This window comes from Radiomyces spectabilis, assembly GCF_025331425.1.
Source record: "Radiomyces spectabilis strain NRRL 2753 chromosome Unknown BYT42scaffold_17, whole genome shotgun sequence".
Taxonomy (NCBI): Eukaryota; Fungi; Mucoromycota; class Mucoromycetes; order Mucorales; family Radiomycetaceae; genus Radiomyces; species Radiomyces spectabilis.
The window spans coordinates 424,907-442,073 of NW_026251942.1; the positions used below are offsets into that span (position 1 = coordinate 424,907).

At 42.2% G+C, this 17,167-nt stretch overlaps 7 protein-coding genes across 7 annotated transcripts; 4 read left to right on the forward strand and 3 right to left on the reverse strand.

Annotated features, from left to right (window-relative positions):
* Nucleotides 1-342: 342 nt before the first annotated feature.
* BYT42DRAFT_550022 (Alpha/Beta hydrolase protein) lies at nucleotides 343-2,011 on the reverse strand (the record flags this gene model as incomplete). The annotated part of the gene is made up of 7 exons (XM_051566109.1): nucleotides 343-438; nucleotides 492-551; nucleotides 622-767; nucleotides 833-937; nucleotides 1,004-1,336; nucleotides 1,424-1,610; nucleotides 1,634-2,011. The coding sequence occupies 7 exons, from the start codon at nucleotides 2,009-2,011 to the stop codon at nucleotides 343-345; spliced, it is 1,305 nt and encodes a 434-aa protein (XP_051418663.1).
* A 1,087-nt stretch (nucleotides 2,012-3,098) lies between these two features.
* On the forward strand, nucleotides 3,099-3,712 carry BYT42DRAFT_588709 (acyl-CoA-binding protein). The gene is made up of 4 exons (XM_051570289.1): nucleotides 3,099-3,144; nucleotides 3,209-3,323; nucleotides 3,392-3,451; nucleotides 3,521-3,712. The coding sequence occupies exons 1-4, from the start codon at nucleotides 3,133-3,135 to the stop codon at nucleotides 3,583-3,585; spliced, it is 252 nt and encodes an 83-aa protein (XP_051418664.1). The 5' UTR covers nucleotides 3,099-3,132; the 3' UTR covers nucleotides 3,586-3,712.
* Nucleotides 3,713-4,397: 685 nt separating this feature from the next.
* On the forward strand, nucleotides 4,398-6,928 carry BYT42DRAFT_588718 (uncharacterized protein). The gene is made up of 12 exons (XM_051570290.1): nucleotides 4,398-4,631; nucleotides 4,683-4,798; nucleotides 4,852-5,044; nucleotides 5,120-5,192; nucleotides 5,260-5,372; nucleotides 5,436-5,581; nucleotides 5,658-5,735; nucleotides 5,816-5,921; nucleotides 5,991-6,057; nucleotides 6,130-6,200; nucleotides 6,259-6,666; nucleotides 6,730-6,928. Exons 1-12 carry the CDS (start codon nucleotides 4,462-4,464, stop codon nucleotides 6,752-6,754), a joined length of 1,566 nt encoding a protein of 521 aa, XP_051418665.1. The 5' UTR covers nucleotides 4,398-4,461; the 3' UTR covers nucleotides 6,755-6,928.
* On the forward strand, nucleotides 6,929-9,030 carry BYT42DRAFT_588721 (hexokinase-domain-containing protein). Its single transcript, XM_051570291.1, has 5 exons — nucleotides 6,929-7,229; nucleotides 7,311-7,679; nucleotides 7,739-7,816; nucleotides 7,905-8,530; nucleotides 8,600-9,030. Exons 1-5 carry the CDS (start codon nucleotides 7,001-7,003, stop codon nucleotides 8,672-8,674), a joined length of 1,377 nt encoding a protein of 458 aa, XP_051418666.1. The 5' UTR covers nucleotides 6,929-7,000; the 3' UTR covers nucleotides 8,675-9,030.
* Nucleotides 9,031-11,057: 2,027 nt separating this feature from the next.
* Nucleotides 11,058-12,127, reverse strand: BYT42DRAFT_152121 (uncharacterized protein). The gene has a single exon (XM_051562294.1). It carries the CDS (start codon nucleotides 12,091-12,093, stop codon nucleotides 11,491-11,493), a length of 603 nt encoding a protein of 200 aa, XP_051418667.1. The 5' UTR covers nucleotides 12,094-12,127; the 3' UTR covers nucleotides 11,058-11,490.
* An 87-nt stretch (nucleotides 12,128-12,214) lies between these two features.
* BYT42DRAFT_588725 (uncharacterized protein) lies at nucleotides 12,215-12,798 on the forward strand. Its single transcript, XM_051570292.1, has one exon. The coding sequence runs from the start codon at nucleotides 12,561-12,563 to the stop codon at nucleotides 12,732-12,734; it is 174 nt and encodes a 57-aa protein (XP_051418668.1). The 5' UTR covers nucleotides 12,215-12,560; the 3' UTR covers nucleotides 12,735-12,798.
* Nucleotides 12,799-15,517: 2,719 nt separating this feature from the next.
* Nucleotides 15,518-15,700, reverse strand: BYT42DRAFT_482548 (uncharacterized protein; the record flags this gene model as incomplete). The annotated part of the gene is made up of 1 exon (XM_051563702.1): nucleotides 15,518-15,700. A coding segment is annotated over one exon (183 nt), but the record flags the coding sequence as incomplete, so codon positions are not given.
* Between the last annotated feature and the right edge of the window lie 1,467 nt (nucleotides 15,701-17,167).

Consider the following 17,167-nt stretch of genomic DNA (forward strand, 5'->3'; position numbering starts at 1 on the left):
GTAGCCTAGGCTGGAGTCATCGAGACAACAGGGCTTTGAGGGTGCACGGTAGGCGCCTTGCTGCCCAAATGGTCTGAAATTCATGACAGGTCATGGACAAAGCTGTGGACAATGGAAACGGGGAAGCAGCAACAAAGCACGAAAAACAAGGCCCGCATGGTATGAAAGCTGAATGGGAAAAATGGGACCGCTGTATTATGTAGTTCATTCAATAACGGCTACAACCACATAAAAAGCAAATGCCGACTGACTCAACATGCTTTTGCAATGTATGCCGATCACAGCATCTGCGGCAGCAATATTTATTCTCAGAGAACAAACATTATGAGCTAAACTTGTCAATCAAGGCAGCAGCTGTTTGCTCTTGAGCAGTTGGCCAAACCTTTGCAGATCATGTTGCAGCAGGGTGTTTTCCTCCAAAGCAGGAAAGTGGCCTCCCTATTTTACCGTGGTTAGACACATATCTGTGTCTGTGTGTGAGTCCTGCTTACCGAAATCATTTCAGAGTACTGATGCAAATTGGTGGATGTTTCTAGCCAATCCCGTGGAAGCTATAATAACCGAATATCTTAGCCGCGCGGTCGCGTGCATACAAATGAATGAGATTAAGCATCCTCTTACCCTGGAAATATCATGGGCAAAGGCGCACACGGCGACTGGGACTTTGACCCGTGGAAACACGACCTTGAAGATTTCCTTTTGATGAAGACACTCGTAGTAGATACGAATCGACGACGAGATGGTGTTGGTCATCCAGTACAAGGTCACTAGCACATCATTAATCATGTCTCTTCCAAAATCAAGTCAAAGTACCGTGATTTTATTTGCCTACCTTGTGTCAAGAATTCGTGGGGTGTAATGGTTTCCGGCAAGGCTTCTGTATCTTGTTTTTCAGGTAAGTGATAGGTCCACTCGTGGTATTTCTCCAGCAGCCATGCTGCAATAAAGAAAAAAATCGTTATGATCCGGTGATTAAAAGTCTCTTTAATGGTAGTGCTTTTACCTAACAAACCGATGGGGCTGTCAGTCAGTCCGAAAGCGAGGGTATAGGGACGTGTGCCTTGAATAGCGCGATAGCCGCAGTCGTAATTCCATTCTGCATTGGCAAAAGTCGCTCCACCCAGTTTGGTTTTTCCTTGTCCGTAGACACGATCAAATCCCAGCACTAAGCTACCAAAGAACTTTGCAATTTTGAAGGGGTAGAATATCAAGTTGCGTGGCGTCGGTAGTGGAGGTAGAGAAAACGGAAGATTGGTATGGAAAGCGCGACAGTGATCGGAATACCGTGTGGCAATCCATTTGCCAATGATCGCTCCCCAATCCCCGCCGTGTAACACTGGCAATGATAAGGTTTTCATAAAGTTATCAAAGTGAGAATGAAGCCTTTTTTTTTGACATTGTAAAAAGAAGCAAGGTTGTTTACCATAGCGTGTATATCCGAGTTTGATCATGAGCTGATTTACAATGTAGGCCATTTTAGCTACACCGTAGCCTGGCTTTTTCGGTGCTTCTGAGAATCCAAAGCCTGGGAGACTGGGAACGACAACGTGGAATGCCTGCAGCCGAGAGAATGAGGATTTACGAGTTTCATCCCATGTTGTCTCTGTATCCTAACAACAGAGATGCATCATACCTGGTTACCATCATCACCATCCCTTAAAGGGGCAATGATTTTGTGAAATTCATAAAAAGAGGACGGCCAGCCATGAAGTAACAGAATAGGGATCGCGTCGGGTTGCGGGGATGGTTCATGTACAAAATGAATTTTTAAACCGTCAATCTGGGTACGATAGTGATGCCATTGATTCATTTCTTTTCTTGCTTCTTCAAAATCATAATTGAGCCATTCTTTGATCATATTTTGTACAGCCCACGTAGGCGCGCCGTAAGACCAGCCGACATCTTGTTCCAACTCGTTTGGAAATATAGCCGCGTCAAGTTTGCTATGCAAGGCCTGCTGCTGTTCAGGCGTAAAACTGGGAACTGTAAAAGGTTTAAATTCTGGGTCCATAGTGTCAAAATCGTGGATGTGGGGTTTTTTCCCGATTACGCTTTATACTCTGGGCACTTTACGAATACGGTAAATTTAGTATGACTGCATGTGAAAACGGACCTTTTTTTTTGTCCTACAGAAGGACCGTCTATTTATAAAAGCGCAACATTTTACTTGGGAATTCTGTTTGCTTGCTTACTGCGGAACAAGCACAGAATCCATGGAAAAATGGTTTACAGAAAACCAAGGAAACGCGATGGCATGGCCCGAGAATTCTGGGACTTATTTTTATTCTACGAATGTTGAGAAGCGGAATGCGTGCACTTGTCAGAAATCAAAAAGTCTGCAGTTGTCCGACTTTAGCGATCGTCACTGTGACCAACACGGCACTCTGCTGTATTTTATACTGTATGTATGTTTGTTTTTAGTGAATATCACGCAAAGAGAGAGTGAGAGACACAGCTGCCAAGTCACAGAGTGAAATGACTCGGCGAAAAAGCAAACAAGCATGGTTTGGAGAGAGCGGATCCACACCGTCATGACATTATTGAATGGCCCAATGTTGGACAAGGCAAAGTTGCATAGAAAGATGCAGTTTGACCAGCTATGCTCCACATTGGAAGCAAGCGTTATAAAACATGTCGATGGACCATTTAACTGTGCCAATCTGAGTTGATGATGTTATATATCAATGGTATGATGTATTTCTTGTGCAGAACCATTGATCACGATGGCTGATCAAATTTTTTCAAGGGAAAATCACGAGATAATTGGTAACGCGATCACTTTAGCACAATCTCACTTGCTTCCTACAAACCCACTATTTTAAAAAGAATCAAGCCCATTAAATTCACCCATGCCAGCAGAGTCTGCGACCAAGTCATCCTGATTTCCTTTATTGCCGATGAAGTGAACATTCATTCATATTATAAAAGGTTGATTGTTCATTTGTCGTTGTTTGGAAAATGAGGTTCATGCGAAAATCCCGCCAAAGAATCCGGCAAGTGACAAGGGAGGTCGTCCGTTCTGTGTGACCAACAAAAAAACGGAAATTGAGAAAAATAGAAAAAAAACAAGCCATTTTTTGGGGAGCACTTTTTTTTAAACTTCTTTCTTTTCATCTAACTGAAACATCCAACATGCCTTCTCCTGTAAGTATGACATGCAACGACATTGTTGCCAGTGACACGGCCAAGGCTAACGTGTTCCTATTAGGCCTTTGAAAAAGCTGCTGCTGAAGCCCAGCAACTTCCCAAGAAGCCCTCCGATGACGATCTTTTGCAGTTGTACGGTTTGTACAAGCAGGCCACCATTGGTGACTGCAACACCAGTAAGTGTCATGACCAAATGCACTCATCTAATTGGCACCTGAATACTGAGAGCTACTCGGAACACTAGACAAGCCCACTTTTGACATCAAGGGTCGTTACAAGTGGACTGCCTGGGATAACCTCAAGGGTAAGTTTGGCATTGTGGCATTGGTATAATATTATACGTCCAACGGTATTCACGATGATATTGCTACAGGTATGAACCAGGCTGAAGCTGAAACTCAGTACATTGCCAAGGTTGAAGAACTCAAGAAGCAGTAAATTACCATATTTTTTGTACAGTCTGTAAAGTGTGTAATAGGGCATTTGGCGCCAATACATAAAAAAAATGGCCAACAGCAGAAAAAACGCAAATTGCCAAGCAACGCGGCTTTCGCCATATGTACCATCCGAATTTTTTTTTGTCGGGATGGGAGGATGGGGGGGAGAGTTATATTCATCAATATTTTTTTGGTTCAAAAGACACATTATACAGGGTCATGGTCGGACGGGCAGCAGAAAGGAAGCGCTTAGTCATCAGAAACCGTAGGACACTTAAGGGGCCTTGACATAAGCTTGGTAGCAGCAGGCTCGCTCTTCAATAACCAAAACGACTTTACCAATGTCCAATCCTATATGAACGTCTTGTAAAGGCCTATTATAGCATCATGGCAACTTGCCTGATGTGAAACGCTCATAATATTAGGATAAGACGCGCTGATGGAGGATATATCTGCCTAGGAAATTGGCCACAATGGCTGTATAGGCACCATTTTGCTTTCCAATGTACCTCCCACCTTAAGAAAAGACAATGATAACATGGACAGTGCAAATCCTCTCTTGTGCATTTCCTTTTTTTTCACAGGTGCAGTTCACATCACACACTTTGTTACGCATCCGATCGGTCTGAGCCTTTTCTAAGCGTGTACCCGACGCAAGTCATTTCCCTTTGTCTGCTTGCAGGCTCTGTAATAAACCCAACTGCTATAAAATAACGGATATCGAAAGTAAAGAACCACCTATGCCCATCCGTGGTAGTATAAAATGGCGAGTTTATATAACTGCTTGCTGTGATTGAAAACTGGGCTTATTCGTGCACGGTCAAATTAGTAGCATTTGACCTTTTTTTTTCCCTTTTTCTCATTTTCACGCTTCTTCATGTCACATACAACTCATTCCAACGATGATTCTACAGACCTTGCGGATGATATACGGTCGCTCTCATTGAGTGACACCGCATCTCCGTCGGATCCTCGGACATCGGCTGAATCCCGACAAAGTCAGGACGATCTCGACCACTTTTTCGACGAATCCACGGCCTCGTCAAGGTATATTGACCGCGTATAAGACTACTCGATTCTATTGCTTATTTGTTGCAGTATTACACAGTCTGAAGCTGAACGAGTCGCGGCCGAAAGCCAAACCGCCCCGTCTGAATTCCAACACATCTTTGACCAGTTTAGTCATGCCGGAGACGATACATCTGCTGCAGCAGGTATTGACGGAAACAGCAGTGAGAAAGCTGTGTCCCATTAAATCCATCTGTAGCGGAATCCGATCGAGCGTCCGTCGTTTCAGGAAACAGTTCCTCAAGGAAACTGTCGATTGCCGAAATGCAAAAATCCATCAATCAAACCAAATCCCAACACTTTACACCAGACATGGCCCGATTCGATTTTCACCAATTTTTGGAACAAATGAAGCAACCCAGTGCCGCTCCGATTAAACGATATACCAAAGAGTAGGCCAGCCAATAGCCAAAACAACAAACGTCAGAAACACAGAGAATGGAATCGTACTAATTTATTTTATGCAGATTTGTGCAAGCATTTGATCGCCGAGCGTGGACGGTGGATGAACAAATCAAGCTTGTTCAAGATTATTTGGAGGTGAGCCGACTTGCTTTTCCCGAGTTTCTTGACTTGAAGGGCCCCAGCTAATCAATGGCGATGTCAGTTTGTGCAAGATAAAATGAAAACGTGTGAAGTGTTCAAAGAAATGTCGGAACAGGAGTTTGAAAATGCGAAAGAAGGCATGGAAAAACTAGTCATGAACCGTCTCTATCCAAAGTAAGGTGATGATGATGAGATTTTGAAAATCGACAAATACTTAGCACGTGTCTGTCCGTTTAGGATCTTTTCGCCTTCAACCACAGATGATAAAGAGCGGGATGCAGCGTTACAACACAAGATAGGCACGCTTCGATGGATCAAAGAAAAGCATCTTGACATTCCCAAAACGTCTCATAACAAGTCATTTATTAATTTTGCCGTCTCTGGTATGAACGTGAATCAACGATGTCTTCCCGTACAAAACATAAGCACCCTCATGTTTTTTATTTTCTTTATCGTCAGAACTATTGAAAATCAACAGGTACAAATCGCCTCGAGATAAACTCATCTGTTTCCTGAATTCATGCAAAGTCATTTACGGTAACTCGGAGGGATTGTGCAAACATCTTTTTTTCTCTATGCGGTGGTGCTAAATCCGGTATTGGTCATGTCAATAACAGGTTTGATTCGATGCATTGATGTGGATGCTGGTGCGGATCTATTCTTTCCCTTGTTGGTCCATGTCATTATACGAGCCAATCCCCCTCAACTGGTTTCCAACATGGAGTAAATTTTTCCTTACAACCGGAATATAGCCAACGTATAAAAAAAAAGCTGATCCCTCCCTTTTTCTAGATACATATTCCGATTTCGAAACCCGGAGCATCTTCAGTCGGAAGCTGGCTATTATCTAACCAACCTTGTAAGCCCTTCTTTCTCTATCCGTTGGTTCTGTTCTATTACCGTCAACGTTGGAGCTCACATGATTGAGTAGATGGGCGCGATATCGTTCATTGAAACTTTGGATGATACATCGCTGACAATCACAAAAGAAGAATATGATAGGTAAAGATTATATTGCGGGCAGGTTGGCATGATGCATAAAACTCACGCCCATCAATAGGAATGTCCAAGAGGCGATAGAAGAGATGAAACAAGAAGCGAACGAGGCAGACAAGGAAACTGCAGAGGAACCGGATCGTGGTAAAAGACACCGACTCGGTCGACTCTTTTTCGGGCGGAATGAACCTCCGCCAGAGAGCGAGATGGAAAAACGTTTCCAAGACCATCGGACCCAACACTATGAGAAACAAAAAACAGGTACCACTGACCTTCCCGTCACTACCCCACCGAGCGAACCATCAACGACACCAAATACACCCACTCAAGCAAGTGAGAAGGAGAAGGCAAAACAAGAGCATTTCGACCGCATGTTGAAAACCACTGTGGCCATGTTTCCCAACATTGAACCTGGTGTCTGCTACATGATTCTTCAAGCCAATGAAGGCCGCATTACCGAAACCATTGATACGTAAGTTTTTGTGCTCTCCATTTTTTTGCAAGCTCACGTGGAATTGAATATGATGATGGCTAGTTTATTGGAAATGTCAGAGCCGTAAACGCGCTTTTTGATACCGGATATCTTTGCCCTTTTTCCGTATTATAATCACCCGAAAGTGCGCAACATTTATATCGCCGCTTAAAATAACCCAAGTCCCTGACGCAAAGCTCGCCTCAAAATCCCATGCATTAATTTGTCGCTTTTAAACTGTTTTTAGTCACGTCAGTTTTCATCATTGTTCTTTCTGATTTTCCAACCACTTATTCCCTTGCTCCACTTTTTTTTTCTTTTATATAATCAAAACATGGAATCCATCTGTACTGATGCCCAGAAGGAGGCTTTGCAACAACTGGAATGTCTATTTAATCTGGATAGTGACCAACTTCGAAAGTTTGCCGACCACCTTGTGGAAGAGCTCGATGATGGGTTAAGGAAAAAGGATGAAGATTCGGCTATTGCTATGCTCCCTTCGTGGATTACCCGTCATCCCACTGGCCAAGAGAAAGGTCAATATGTTGGACTTGAACTGAGCGGTAAGTGGTGGTTTTCATGACTTGGTGTAGTTTGAACATTCAGTCCACTGACGCTTTATTTTATTTTTTCGGGAACATTAGGCTCGTATGTCCATTTGTATCTTGTTGAGCTACTGGGTCAAGGCCGTACATCAACCCGTCAGCAAAAATACCTTGTGGCCGATCGCTTGAAGAAAGGTTCCATCCACCCATTGATTGAATTTATTGCTGGTACCATTGGCAAGTTTCTGGACTTTATTGATATGAAGGAGAACGCGGGCGGCATCCCCATTGGATTGGCGATTTCCTTCCCTCTTCATCAAACGTCCCTTCAGAATGCAGTTGTCCTGAAATGGACCAAGGACTTTGATATCACCGACGCCAATGACAAAGATATCGTGGCCCTCTTACAAACAGAATTGCAGAAACGCTACATTCCTATTACGATCAAAGCCGTACTCAACGGCACCGGTACGTACGCAGGTCAATTACTTGGAAAAAAATGTCTAAATAACGTTCTTGTCATGTAGCTGCCAGTTTGTTGGCTCACAGTTATCGTAGCTTGGATACACTGTTATCTTGCACGGTGAGCACGGGTACCAATGCAGGTAGGTTGAGCTATTTCATCGGTCGAGGAACGAGGGACGAGGGACGATTGTTTTATTGCTGCGATGCTAATGGATGCTATCAATTTAGCCTATTGGGAAAAGGCAAGCGCTGTGAAAAAGTGCAATTTTGAAGATGGACAAGAAGTGATCATCAATACTGAATGGGGAACCTTTGGCCGTCATCATGAGCACTGCTTGCCTCGTACATTTTATGATAATCGTGTGGATCGCGAATCAACCAATGCTGGTGTGCATCACTTTGAAAAGATGGTGTCTGGTCTTTACCTGGGTGAAATTGTGCGACAAATCTTGGTGGATTTGGTGGATCGTCGTATTCTGTTTGCTGGACGGTGTTCGTCGGAACTGAATCAGCCGCAATCATTGCCTGTTTCTTATATGAATGCCATGGAACAAGACGAGTCGGAAGACCTGACCAATGTTGAACATATCATGGAATCGATCATGAACATCCCAAAGACGAGTCGTCACGATCGTCACATTGTAAAAAGAGTGTGTCAATTGGTCTCTCAACGAGCCGCTCGTTTGGTGGCGGCCGGCATGAGTGCCATTATCAAGAAAAGCGGGGCTTTGGAAACCGGTCTTACGGTGAGTGTGGAAGGCACCATCTATGAACACTATCCCAGTTTCCCGAATCGTGTCAACGAAGCTTTGCGTGAATTATATGACAAGAAGTTTGAAAACATCAACATTGGCGTAAGTGGATAGTTACTTTTTTGACGCATTTCCATCGTCATTTGTGTAACGAAATTTCATGGTCTATAGGTTACCCCCGATGGCAATGGTGTCGGAGCTGCTTTGGCCGCCATGATCGGCAGCTGTGAATCAGCGAGAAACTGAAAAAAAACAGTGATTGCCAGATGCAAACTCAAGACTCATAGCCTCTTGTAAATGCTGGTTTGCCTATCAGCATCACTCTCACTATGTATATAGCGATTTTTTTACACCTTAAGAAATGAAATCCGCAGTTCATGCGCAAACTTCATTATCAGTCTTTCTCTTTCAAGAAGTTTTTAACGCCTCAAATTCGTTGAAATGCAAGTATAGAAAAAAAAAGGGTAATAAAACCACCCTGGACGAAAATAAGGCTGATCGCGAAATGGCGACGCGCAAGGTGTTGCGTCTCTGTGTTATATAATTTTAGGCGACTTGCACAGCTCTCACGCCACATGCTGTACCTATCGCAGAGCTGGCTGGTCGTCAGACAAGAAGCTTCATTGGCTGGAGCAGCGTGTTCCCATATCAGCTGAATGAACTGAAATCCTGCAAAGATGGCATTCCTATTGTCATTTGATCACATTGCGGCTTTCGGCTGCTCTTCCCTTTTTCCTGTTGAATTCAGTTCAGCCACTGAAAAATAATTACTCACTTAAAGCCCCAAATAGCGAATTAGAGATCTCAAAATTTAAACAAAAGATGATTCAACCGAACGAAACTCACTCCAGATCCTCCCCAGTACAAGGAATCATTTTCCGGCCAGCAAGAATTCCCTGATCTATCGCTCTGATAACCAATATCTATTCCATTCTTTCTTTTGTAAAGGATGAAGTTCCAATCCTAAAGCCAACACCAATACAGCTGAAGAAGCTTCGATCATGCTTTTGGTATATAGGGATCGGCTGGGCGATGAGCAGTGCGTAGCACCTGAGCAGTAACGTGTCTCCATCGACCTGGCGGTAAACAGGCAAATTTCGGAAGAAGCATTGATCTCTTTCCTATAAGCCATGTATATCGAGTTCTGTGTGAACGAGTGGCAGGGAAGTTGCTCAGGCAATTTGCCCATGGAACAACAGCCTAAGAAATCTGGAGGGTAAAACAAGTGCATATTGCAAAGCTTGAGCAAATTACTCGCAAGGAGCCTGCATTCTTAGAATGGACTGGTAAGGCATAGTAGGATTGATCGGGTATTTATGAGCGATGCAAGTACCAACATGCAAGTTTGATAAGTTTCACGGCTACATGCTTTGAAGAAAGATAAGGTATAATCGTAGCCTCCTGTGTTGGGCCAATTATTGATGCCTTCCCACTGCCAGAACTAGACTCATCTTTTAACTGACACTAGCAAGCCTGCTGTACATATAAAGTACTGTACTTCGCTGCTTGATCGTCAAGTATAACATAAGTACGAGTGTCTGATAGTTGCCATTATCAAGTGTATGCGGCTACATAGGAACGTGTCAAAGTGATGCAGAAAAGAAGCAAGAAAGTTTGACAATGTGAGTGGTCGAATTGTCTATCTCCGCGCCGATCCGAAGTCCATCTCCGGTTACTTTTTTATCTGATTTTCCAGAAATTCGTTGACAAGTGTTAAATTTTTCAAAAAAAGGTCTGCAGTGAAATAAAAAAGTGGTTTCCCAGTATCGATATTATTCGACGACTGGTGTAAGCATAGGATAGGTGCACAATGCAAAGGCCAGATATGTTGAACATGGTTCAAGAGAGACATGACCGATCAATCAATCAAAATATGATTTTACAAGGCCTGGAGGCATTCAACTAGAATTACATTATCTCCGCGGTATATCCTGGTCTCTCTTCCACAATAAAAAACGCCTCATTTTAAAAGAACGGCGAATCAACGCGCGCGAGATAGCCCCCAATCTGCTGTCAATGGGTCCCCGTCCTCCCGACCCAAAAAGTCGGGGTTGCCGAAGATCTTTAAAAAATGAACACGATTTGTTATTGTATTAAGAGATCTGCTTGTTTTTCTCATAGTCGATGAATTTTTAAGTGAGTCCCTTGGAAACCGTAATTAGAACAAGCCGTCATTGGAGGAAGATCAGCGAATAATTGCATTCAATGTAATCAGAAAAAGAGACGGCTCGCAAAAACGTCAGTGAAAAGGACACTGACTGACAGAAAATAAAATACCAGTCAATAAAAAAAAAACGTGAAACGGAGTTACGCCGGAAAGAACACGCGAGGGAACCGGATCAAACTAACCAACCAAATAAAAAAAAAAAAAAAAAAAAAAAGGAAAAAGTCAGTTTCATGTAGCTGAGAAAAGTGAAAAAAAGTGGGCCACCTTCAGTTTTTGCAAACATCAATGACGCATTTAGCCACCAATCAGAGAGTCGCCATTTTTCGAAACAATCCAATTTGCGTTCTCTCAAGAAACTATCCAATCGACGAACAAAGAGCAACAACAGCTTTTTTTTCTCATGAAATACATACCCAGCTTGCAAAGTTGACATCTCATTGACCTTTTACACTGCGCATTTGATTTCACTATACAGAAAACTTAAGTGCCATGGTGACTCATTTTTTTAAGGTTTATAAATAGATCGCCATCAAACTAGCCGATGATCGGCAACATGAACTTTTTTTTGGTCGCTTTGTATGTGAATCCGTCTGAGCGAGTTAACAAATAAAGAATTTTTTGGACGAAAAACGTTAGCGGCGCCTAGACTGAAAATGGGCAACCCCGATGAAACGAAGTCTATCCAAATTAAGAAACTCAGATTTCAGCGAGAGAGAGGTTTTGGGAGGTGATCAAAAAATTGGGTTTCTGATTTTTTAATCCTGAAATGGCGAAAGGGTATATACAAAAAAAGGAGGGGCAAGTAAAATATAAATGCTATAGTACAAGATTTTTGAATAGATAATATAATAGTAGGGAATAATGCAGGAGAATAATGTAAAGATTCCGGAACAGATTAATGATAGTAGGACTTGTGTTGCTTCTTGTTAGAGATTGTATGCAGGAACCGCTTGAGTTTTCCTGCCAATCGTTGGGATGACGACTCTTGATCAGAAGAAGAGGAAGACATCGAATCTTCGCGAGCCACCGCGGAAGCTTCCAAGGAAGTTACAGAATGGTTTCCTGACCCTTGAATAAGCGAGGGAGGTTTTGAGAATGAATCATAGGAATCACTGCGAATGGAGTTAAAGTCGTAATGGCGAGGGGACGAGACTGGGGAGTTCCCAGGCGATGATACACAGGATTTTGTAGGTGAAAGCGGCAGTGGTGGTAACAATTGCGAGGAATCAATATCGAATCGTTCGGTAAATCGCGAAGTATAGATAGATGACATGATAAACTGGAAAATAAAGTAATCGAACAACGATAAGACAGAAGAAGGAAAAAAAAAAGCAGAAAATACGATCAATGGATTGCCATTATATACGAGGACTCCCAACAGCGCCCATGCTAAATCTGCGCGACCATTTAGATCTGGGTAATGAGACGTGCCCAATCCGGAAGCAATGTTAAGGATTCCGAAAGTCAAAATTCCGCAACTGTCCCACTGCACCCACATCCCAACAAGAAGTGCCCTTCTCGACCACCAGAGGTCTAGACCTGTAGAATACCGCTTTTCAAACTCCACTTGTCTTTTTTTAATTCTTATTTTTTTTTCTTGTATCGGCCTTGTTCCAACTCCGTGATGGTTTTTTGTTTGCCACATGTTTCCTAATCAAAACCATTTTATTTTTCCCTTTGTTCTGCACCCTCTCATTGAGTCACCTCGCAAAACAAAGACCTTGGAAAAACGGCAGTAACTAGATGAAGTCTTTTTCTTGTATTGTCATGGTGAGCGGGTTGGAGTGCCTTAAATCGAGGTACCCGGTTTGCTTGATATAATCCGTTTACAAGAGCCGTGGCTCGTAGTACATTTATCGCATATCATTGCTTTCAAATTTTCAACGTGACAAGTTGATCTTTTATCAGAGATTTTGGAACATTTTTTACGTTGTATTTTTTTTACAAGCTTGTCTTATCATTTACATGTTAGCCCGGAGTTTTCTTCCATTGCTCACCATATCCTGTCACTTATACATAACCAATTGCTTATCCCAACACATTTACCAAGGTTGGTCTGAAAACAAAAAAAAATCTATCATTATTTACACATGGGTGGAATTGAATGAAAATACAAAAACATTTTCTATTCTCGCATGATCATGGTTAGAAAGGTCGCTGGCGAACGCAAAATGCATGTGTGTGAGAGTGTTTTCCTCCGGACTTTTTTTTTTTTTTTTTTTTTTTTGGTCGCCGTATTTAGAAGCATTGGGAAACACAGCAGTCTGCGCGAAACACTTACTTTTCTGACTGTGGAAAGTTTGTACTCTCCCAACATTTCCGCGACATGGTTGAGCCTCCGTCATTGGTTATCTAATGTGTGCCTGCGCATAATAGTCTTACTGTCGTGTATCCGCATTTGCATTACTCAGCACAACTCGCTGAATGATGGATGTACCGGGAAAGGTATCCATGTGAACGTAGCGGACTTTCTGGCTGCCATAAAAACCTAATCGCACTGGCAACTCTTTCTTTTTTGGTTTTCTGCAGGAACACGTATAACCAAATAAGCAATTAGACTTTGTAGTAGTCTATTGTTGGAAAAAAGGTCCCTCAAACAAGTCATGGCAAGTTTAACTCGATGGAAACAAGTGTTTCTTCGTTGTCTCAACCCTTTTTCATACCTCTGGCGGAGTTATCTCCCAGGCATTTTTTATATGGAAACCTCCAAAGGTCGGAGTGTACAAATTAAGAAAACTACCTTGCCTATCACGTTATACATTATCGTGGCGTAACAAGGCAGAGACTACGGTAGTTTTCCTTTCATCAGTTGGATCAAGCGACCAATGCAGGTTGACACTTTTAAAAATTAAAGCGCGTATATACTTAAAACAATAGCTGGACAGCTGTTGGACAGTCGGGCAATAGCTGAACAGAGCAACAGCACAAAGGCGCTACTAACAATGGCTCACTATAGGCGTCAATGATCCTGCCTGACGCCAAAGATGTGCCCACTCAGGACGTTACTCATGCTCATTCTTATGTCTTGGTACAACTCCTACTGAATCAAGAAAAGAACAGCAGATTTCTTGGCTGATAAAAACTTCAAAGGGAATGTGGAGCCTATGTGGAGCCTATCTGGAGATGAGTCGGACTTTAAATGTATTGACAGAAAAGGAGAATAGGGAACCAGAAAGCTTCCGTTCAGACTTAACTCAACCACTGTTCCATTCATGACGAACACAGACTATTTATACTTTACCGATGAAGGTAGTAGCGGTAATTGGAGTTCCAAGACAGACGGGTAGAATTTGTTATGAGGGAAAAATGCTTCAAGTGTCGAAATAGGTCGTCAGTACGAGGGATTTGGAAGACTTTGTAGAGACAATCGAAATGTTTGGACCAACTTGAACGTAAACAGATCTGTTCTTCAGGAGTATGCTGGAGGTCACCAGTTTCGTTTTGTTTTGTTTCGTTGCCTCAGTTACATTCTTATTTACTATGACGAAGACGTTATCTATATAATTAAAATCTTTGAAAAATTAGCGATTTTGTAAATTACATGATCTACACCAAGTTATCAGGACCTGTTAAACGTTTTTTTTTATCTTTCAACCATGCCTCGCTGCCCACTTTCACGATAATAGGCAAAACAATCAGCAGCAATTGCCGTTTGCGCCAGTTGTGGTTAAACAGAGCATCGTCGCCGTTCACATAAAATGTGAGTGGAGCTCTTTTTTGAAGAAAGGTGATTGACGATACGACGATCTGGTGTTTTGTAGCATCATTTAATTTGGGTTATCTGTCAGTTATACTGTATATGCCCTTTCATTCTCTTCAGTAATCGAATGATACATGGAGCAGATATGCTTCGATCTGTGTAGCTCATCATTCATGCATCAGTGAGGTGACTATTGTTTCATCCATGGAAAATCACATATTTTTGTCCGAATTTTTTCTTCTTCTTTAGTTTTGCATCTCATCGGGAAACGCTGACGCGTCCTCCCCAGGTTCCTCTCATATGGATTGCTGCCCGTGGTATCGCCTTCGATATTTCTTCCCGACCATTTTATTTTGTAGTTGTAGTATGTATTTTGTATTTTAGTGAATAGTCTTCTTGTAGTCTTTTCCTCCTTTTTTTTCCCCAGGGTTTTTAGGGGGTTTTTACAGACGCACCTATTGTATTTACTTTTTTTTTTTATATTTGTATCCTTTCTTTATTTCGGTCGGGAAGCCCTCGGTATCTGCTGCATCAAACATCAAAGGTAAAATATCTCAACGAAATTTGAATCAACCAAAGAGCTTACTAACTCATTTTTTTTTAAATACCCAACATTCCCACACATCTTTGTAGATCTATCATAACCTTGGGCGGGACAGAACGGAGGGGGTCAATAAGTGCTGCTTTGTTCATTAAAAGTGTTTCATGGTATGCCAGAGTATTGACATTAATATACCAAAGTTCCATCAAGAGTCTCGCCCAGGTTATGCCGTATTGCCTTAGGCTTTTGTCTGACGAATGTCGCTCAATGTAAGAGTGCGGCATCCAGTAGCAGGTGGCATCCATTGCACAGCGGGTGTACGGCTTGTTATCTTGAAAGAATTGTTCCATCTGTGAAAGAAAATGACAGACGCTTTACTTTGACTGGATTGCTAGATATTTATTGAGCGTTGAACACTGATCGTACTCGAAGATCATCTCGAACCTCTATTTCACCATTTTGCTAAGAGTCCATCCGTTTCAATATTTCATCCTGAGCTTTCAACAGATTTAATAAGACCGCCATCAGATCCAGGACCTTGAGCCATTTGTTTCGACCGCGTTCTTCGTAGGAATTTCGACCGTTCATAATCCTTGGCAGATGTATCCACCTTGCACACCATCCAATTGCGTTTTGGACAGATGATGGAAATTCGGACAGATTGAATGCCGTAAACTCGAATTTACACATGGTCACGAAGCTGGCATCGAGGTGGCTTCGGATGTCGCTTTTGAGCATCATTATGGAGCTGTGAATTTGTTTTAGCGTATTGTCTAATGTGTGATGGATATTTTCTCTAAATTCGCCGCTTGATGCCTCCATAACCAATCTTTCGTTTTCCTGGCGATCAACACCAATTCCATCAGCATATCTGGCTGAGCCACATGTCCATCCGTCGATGTCGGTATTCGAGAAGCTCCGTATATTCAGGGCATTCATAATCCAGAGCCACTTTGGAAGCCCTTGAATCGGCACTTTCAAGGCAACCACTAGCATGAGGGATGTCGCTTGATACGACTTCAGTATTTTAAGGTGCCCTCGTATCGTCGCATGAGACATCAACCTCGAAAGGATTCCCAGAGAACGTCGAAAAAATTCGCATCGTTTGCTTGCATTAACGCCGTGTTGCGATTTAAAGCGGCCTTCCTTCTTGCTTGAATGATAGGCAGAGTTTCGTTCCGATCCTTATTTCATAAAAGATTGAACAAACACGAACATGGTTACGAAGTCCCGAAATTTAAAGCAATTAGAAAATATGACGCGCGTCAAATGATGACTTGCGCTGACGACATTTAATTTTTTGGCCAACCATGGAAAACCGCGAAGATGTAGTTTTAAATGAACATTTTCAAAGCTACGTTATTTCATAAAAAATAGTCACCCCGAGATGAATGGAAAATATCAAGAGACTGATCGTCAGAGCAAAGAAAAAGGCGTACAACATAAAATAACCTTTTTACAGTATATGGTTCAGTAATCATCAATCCATTTCAAGTATAGAATCTGTCAGTCGTCTGTGCAATTCTAAACAAGTATCCACAGTAGCTTAATTTTAGAATCTGTTTACCTTACGCAAGAGTACGCGACAACATTTTGGTCCAATCAGAAACCTTTTCTGACCATATTATCGCCACAAGCTTCTCGTCGCTGGCCAAGACACGTCAGCAAATCAAAAATAGCATTGTATATTCGACAAATGTCACCAGATCATGACATACTGCGAAAAATAGGCATTTCACCCAAGACCCTATGTGCACGCCTCTTTGGCGCTCCCACTTGTCGAATTACGACATGAAAAATTCACAACGAAAATATTCTGGAAACTCAAAGCCAGCCATTCCTTGATTACAGATTTATCGATGACTACAAAAACTCCAATACTCATTGCTAACAAGCCGTACACCCGCTGTGCAATGGATGCCACCTGCTACTGGACGTCGCCCCCTTACATTGAGCGACATTCGTCAGACAAAAGCCTAACGCAATACGACATAACCTGGGCGAGACTCTTGATGGAACTTTGGTATATTAATGTCAATACTCTGGCATACCGTACAGTCATGATTTCCAAACATGTGTGCAGCAGCACTTATTGACTCCCTCAGTCCCGTCCCGCCCAAGGTTATGATAGATCTAGAATGATGTGTGGGAATGTTGGGTATTTAAAAAAATGAGTTAGTAAGCTCTTTGATTGATTCAAATTTTCGTCAAGATATTTTTATCTTTGTTATTTGAGTTTGCAATAGCCATTGATCGCTTGACATGACTTGGATTATATGACATTGAAAAAATTTGAATTAGTATACGTTCATTACATCATAGCAAAGGAAA

What these genes read in the sequence shown, in the direction of transcription:
- BYT42DRAFT_588709 (XM_051570289.1), top strand. An exon ending in CATTGGTGACTGCAACACCA is followed by an intron (nt 3,324 to 3,391) that starts GTAAGTGTCATG and finishes TCGGAACACTAG; the next exon opens with ACAAGCCCACTTTTGACATC. An exon ending in TGCCTGGGATAACCTCAAGG is followed by an intron (nt 3,452 to 3,520) that starts GTAAGTTTGGCA and finishes ATATTGCTACAG; the next exon opens with GTATGAACCAGGCTGAAGCT.
- BYT42DRAFT_588718 (XM_051570290.1), top strand. Translation starts at nt 4,462, where the DNA reads ATGTCACATACAACTCATTCCAACGATGATTCTACAGACCTTGCGGAT. An exon ending in GAATCCACGGCCTCGTCAAG is followed by an intron (nt 4,632 to 4,682) that starts GTATATTGACCG and finishes TATTTGTTGCAG; the next exon opens with TATTACACAGTCTGAAGCTG. An exon ending in CAACTGGTTTCCAACATGGA is followed by an intron (nt 5,922 to 5,990) that starts GTAAATTTTTCC and finishes CCCTTTTTCTAG; the next exon opens with ATACATATTCCGATTTCGAA.
- BYT42DRAFT_588721 (XM_051570291.1), top strand. Translation starts at nt 7,001, where the DNA reads ATGGAATCCATCTGTACTGATGCCCAGAAGGAGGCTTTGCAACAACTG. An exon ending in AGCCGTACTCAACGGCACCG is followed by an intron (nt 7,680 to 7,738) that starts GTACGTACGCAG and finishes CTTGTCATGTAG; the next exon opens with CTGCCAGTTTGTTGGCTCAC. An exon ending in TTGAAAACATCAACATTGGC is followed by an intron (nt 8,531 to 8,599) that starts GTAAGTGGATAG and finishes CATGGTCTATAG; the next exon opens with GTTACCCCCGATGGCAATGG.
- BYT42DRAFT_152121 (XM_051562294.1), bottom strand. Translation starts at nt 12,093, where the DNA reads ATGTGGGTGCAGTGGGACAGTTGCGGAATTTTGACTTTCGGAATCCTT.
- BYT42DRAFT_588725 (XM_051570292.1), top strand. Translation starts at nt 12,561, where the DNA reads ATGTTAGCCCGGAGTTTTCTTCCATTGCTCACCATATCCTGTCACTTA.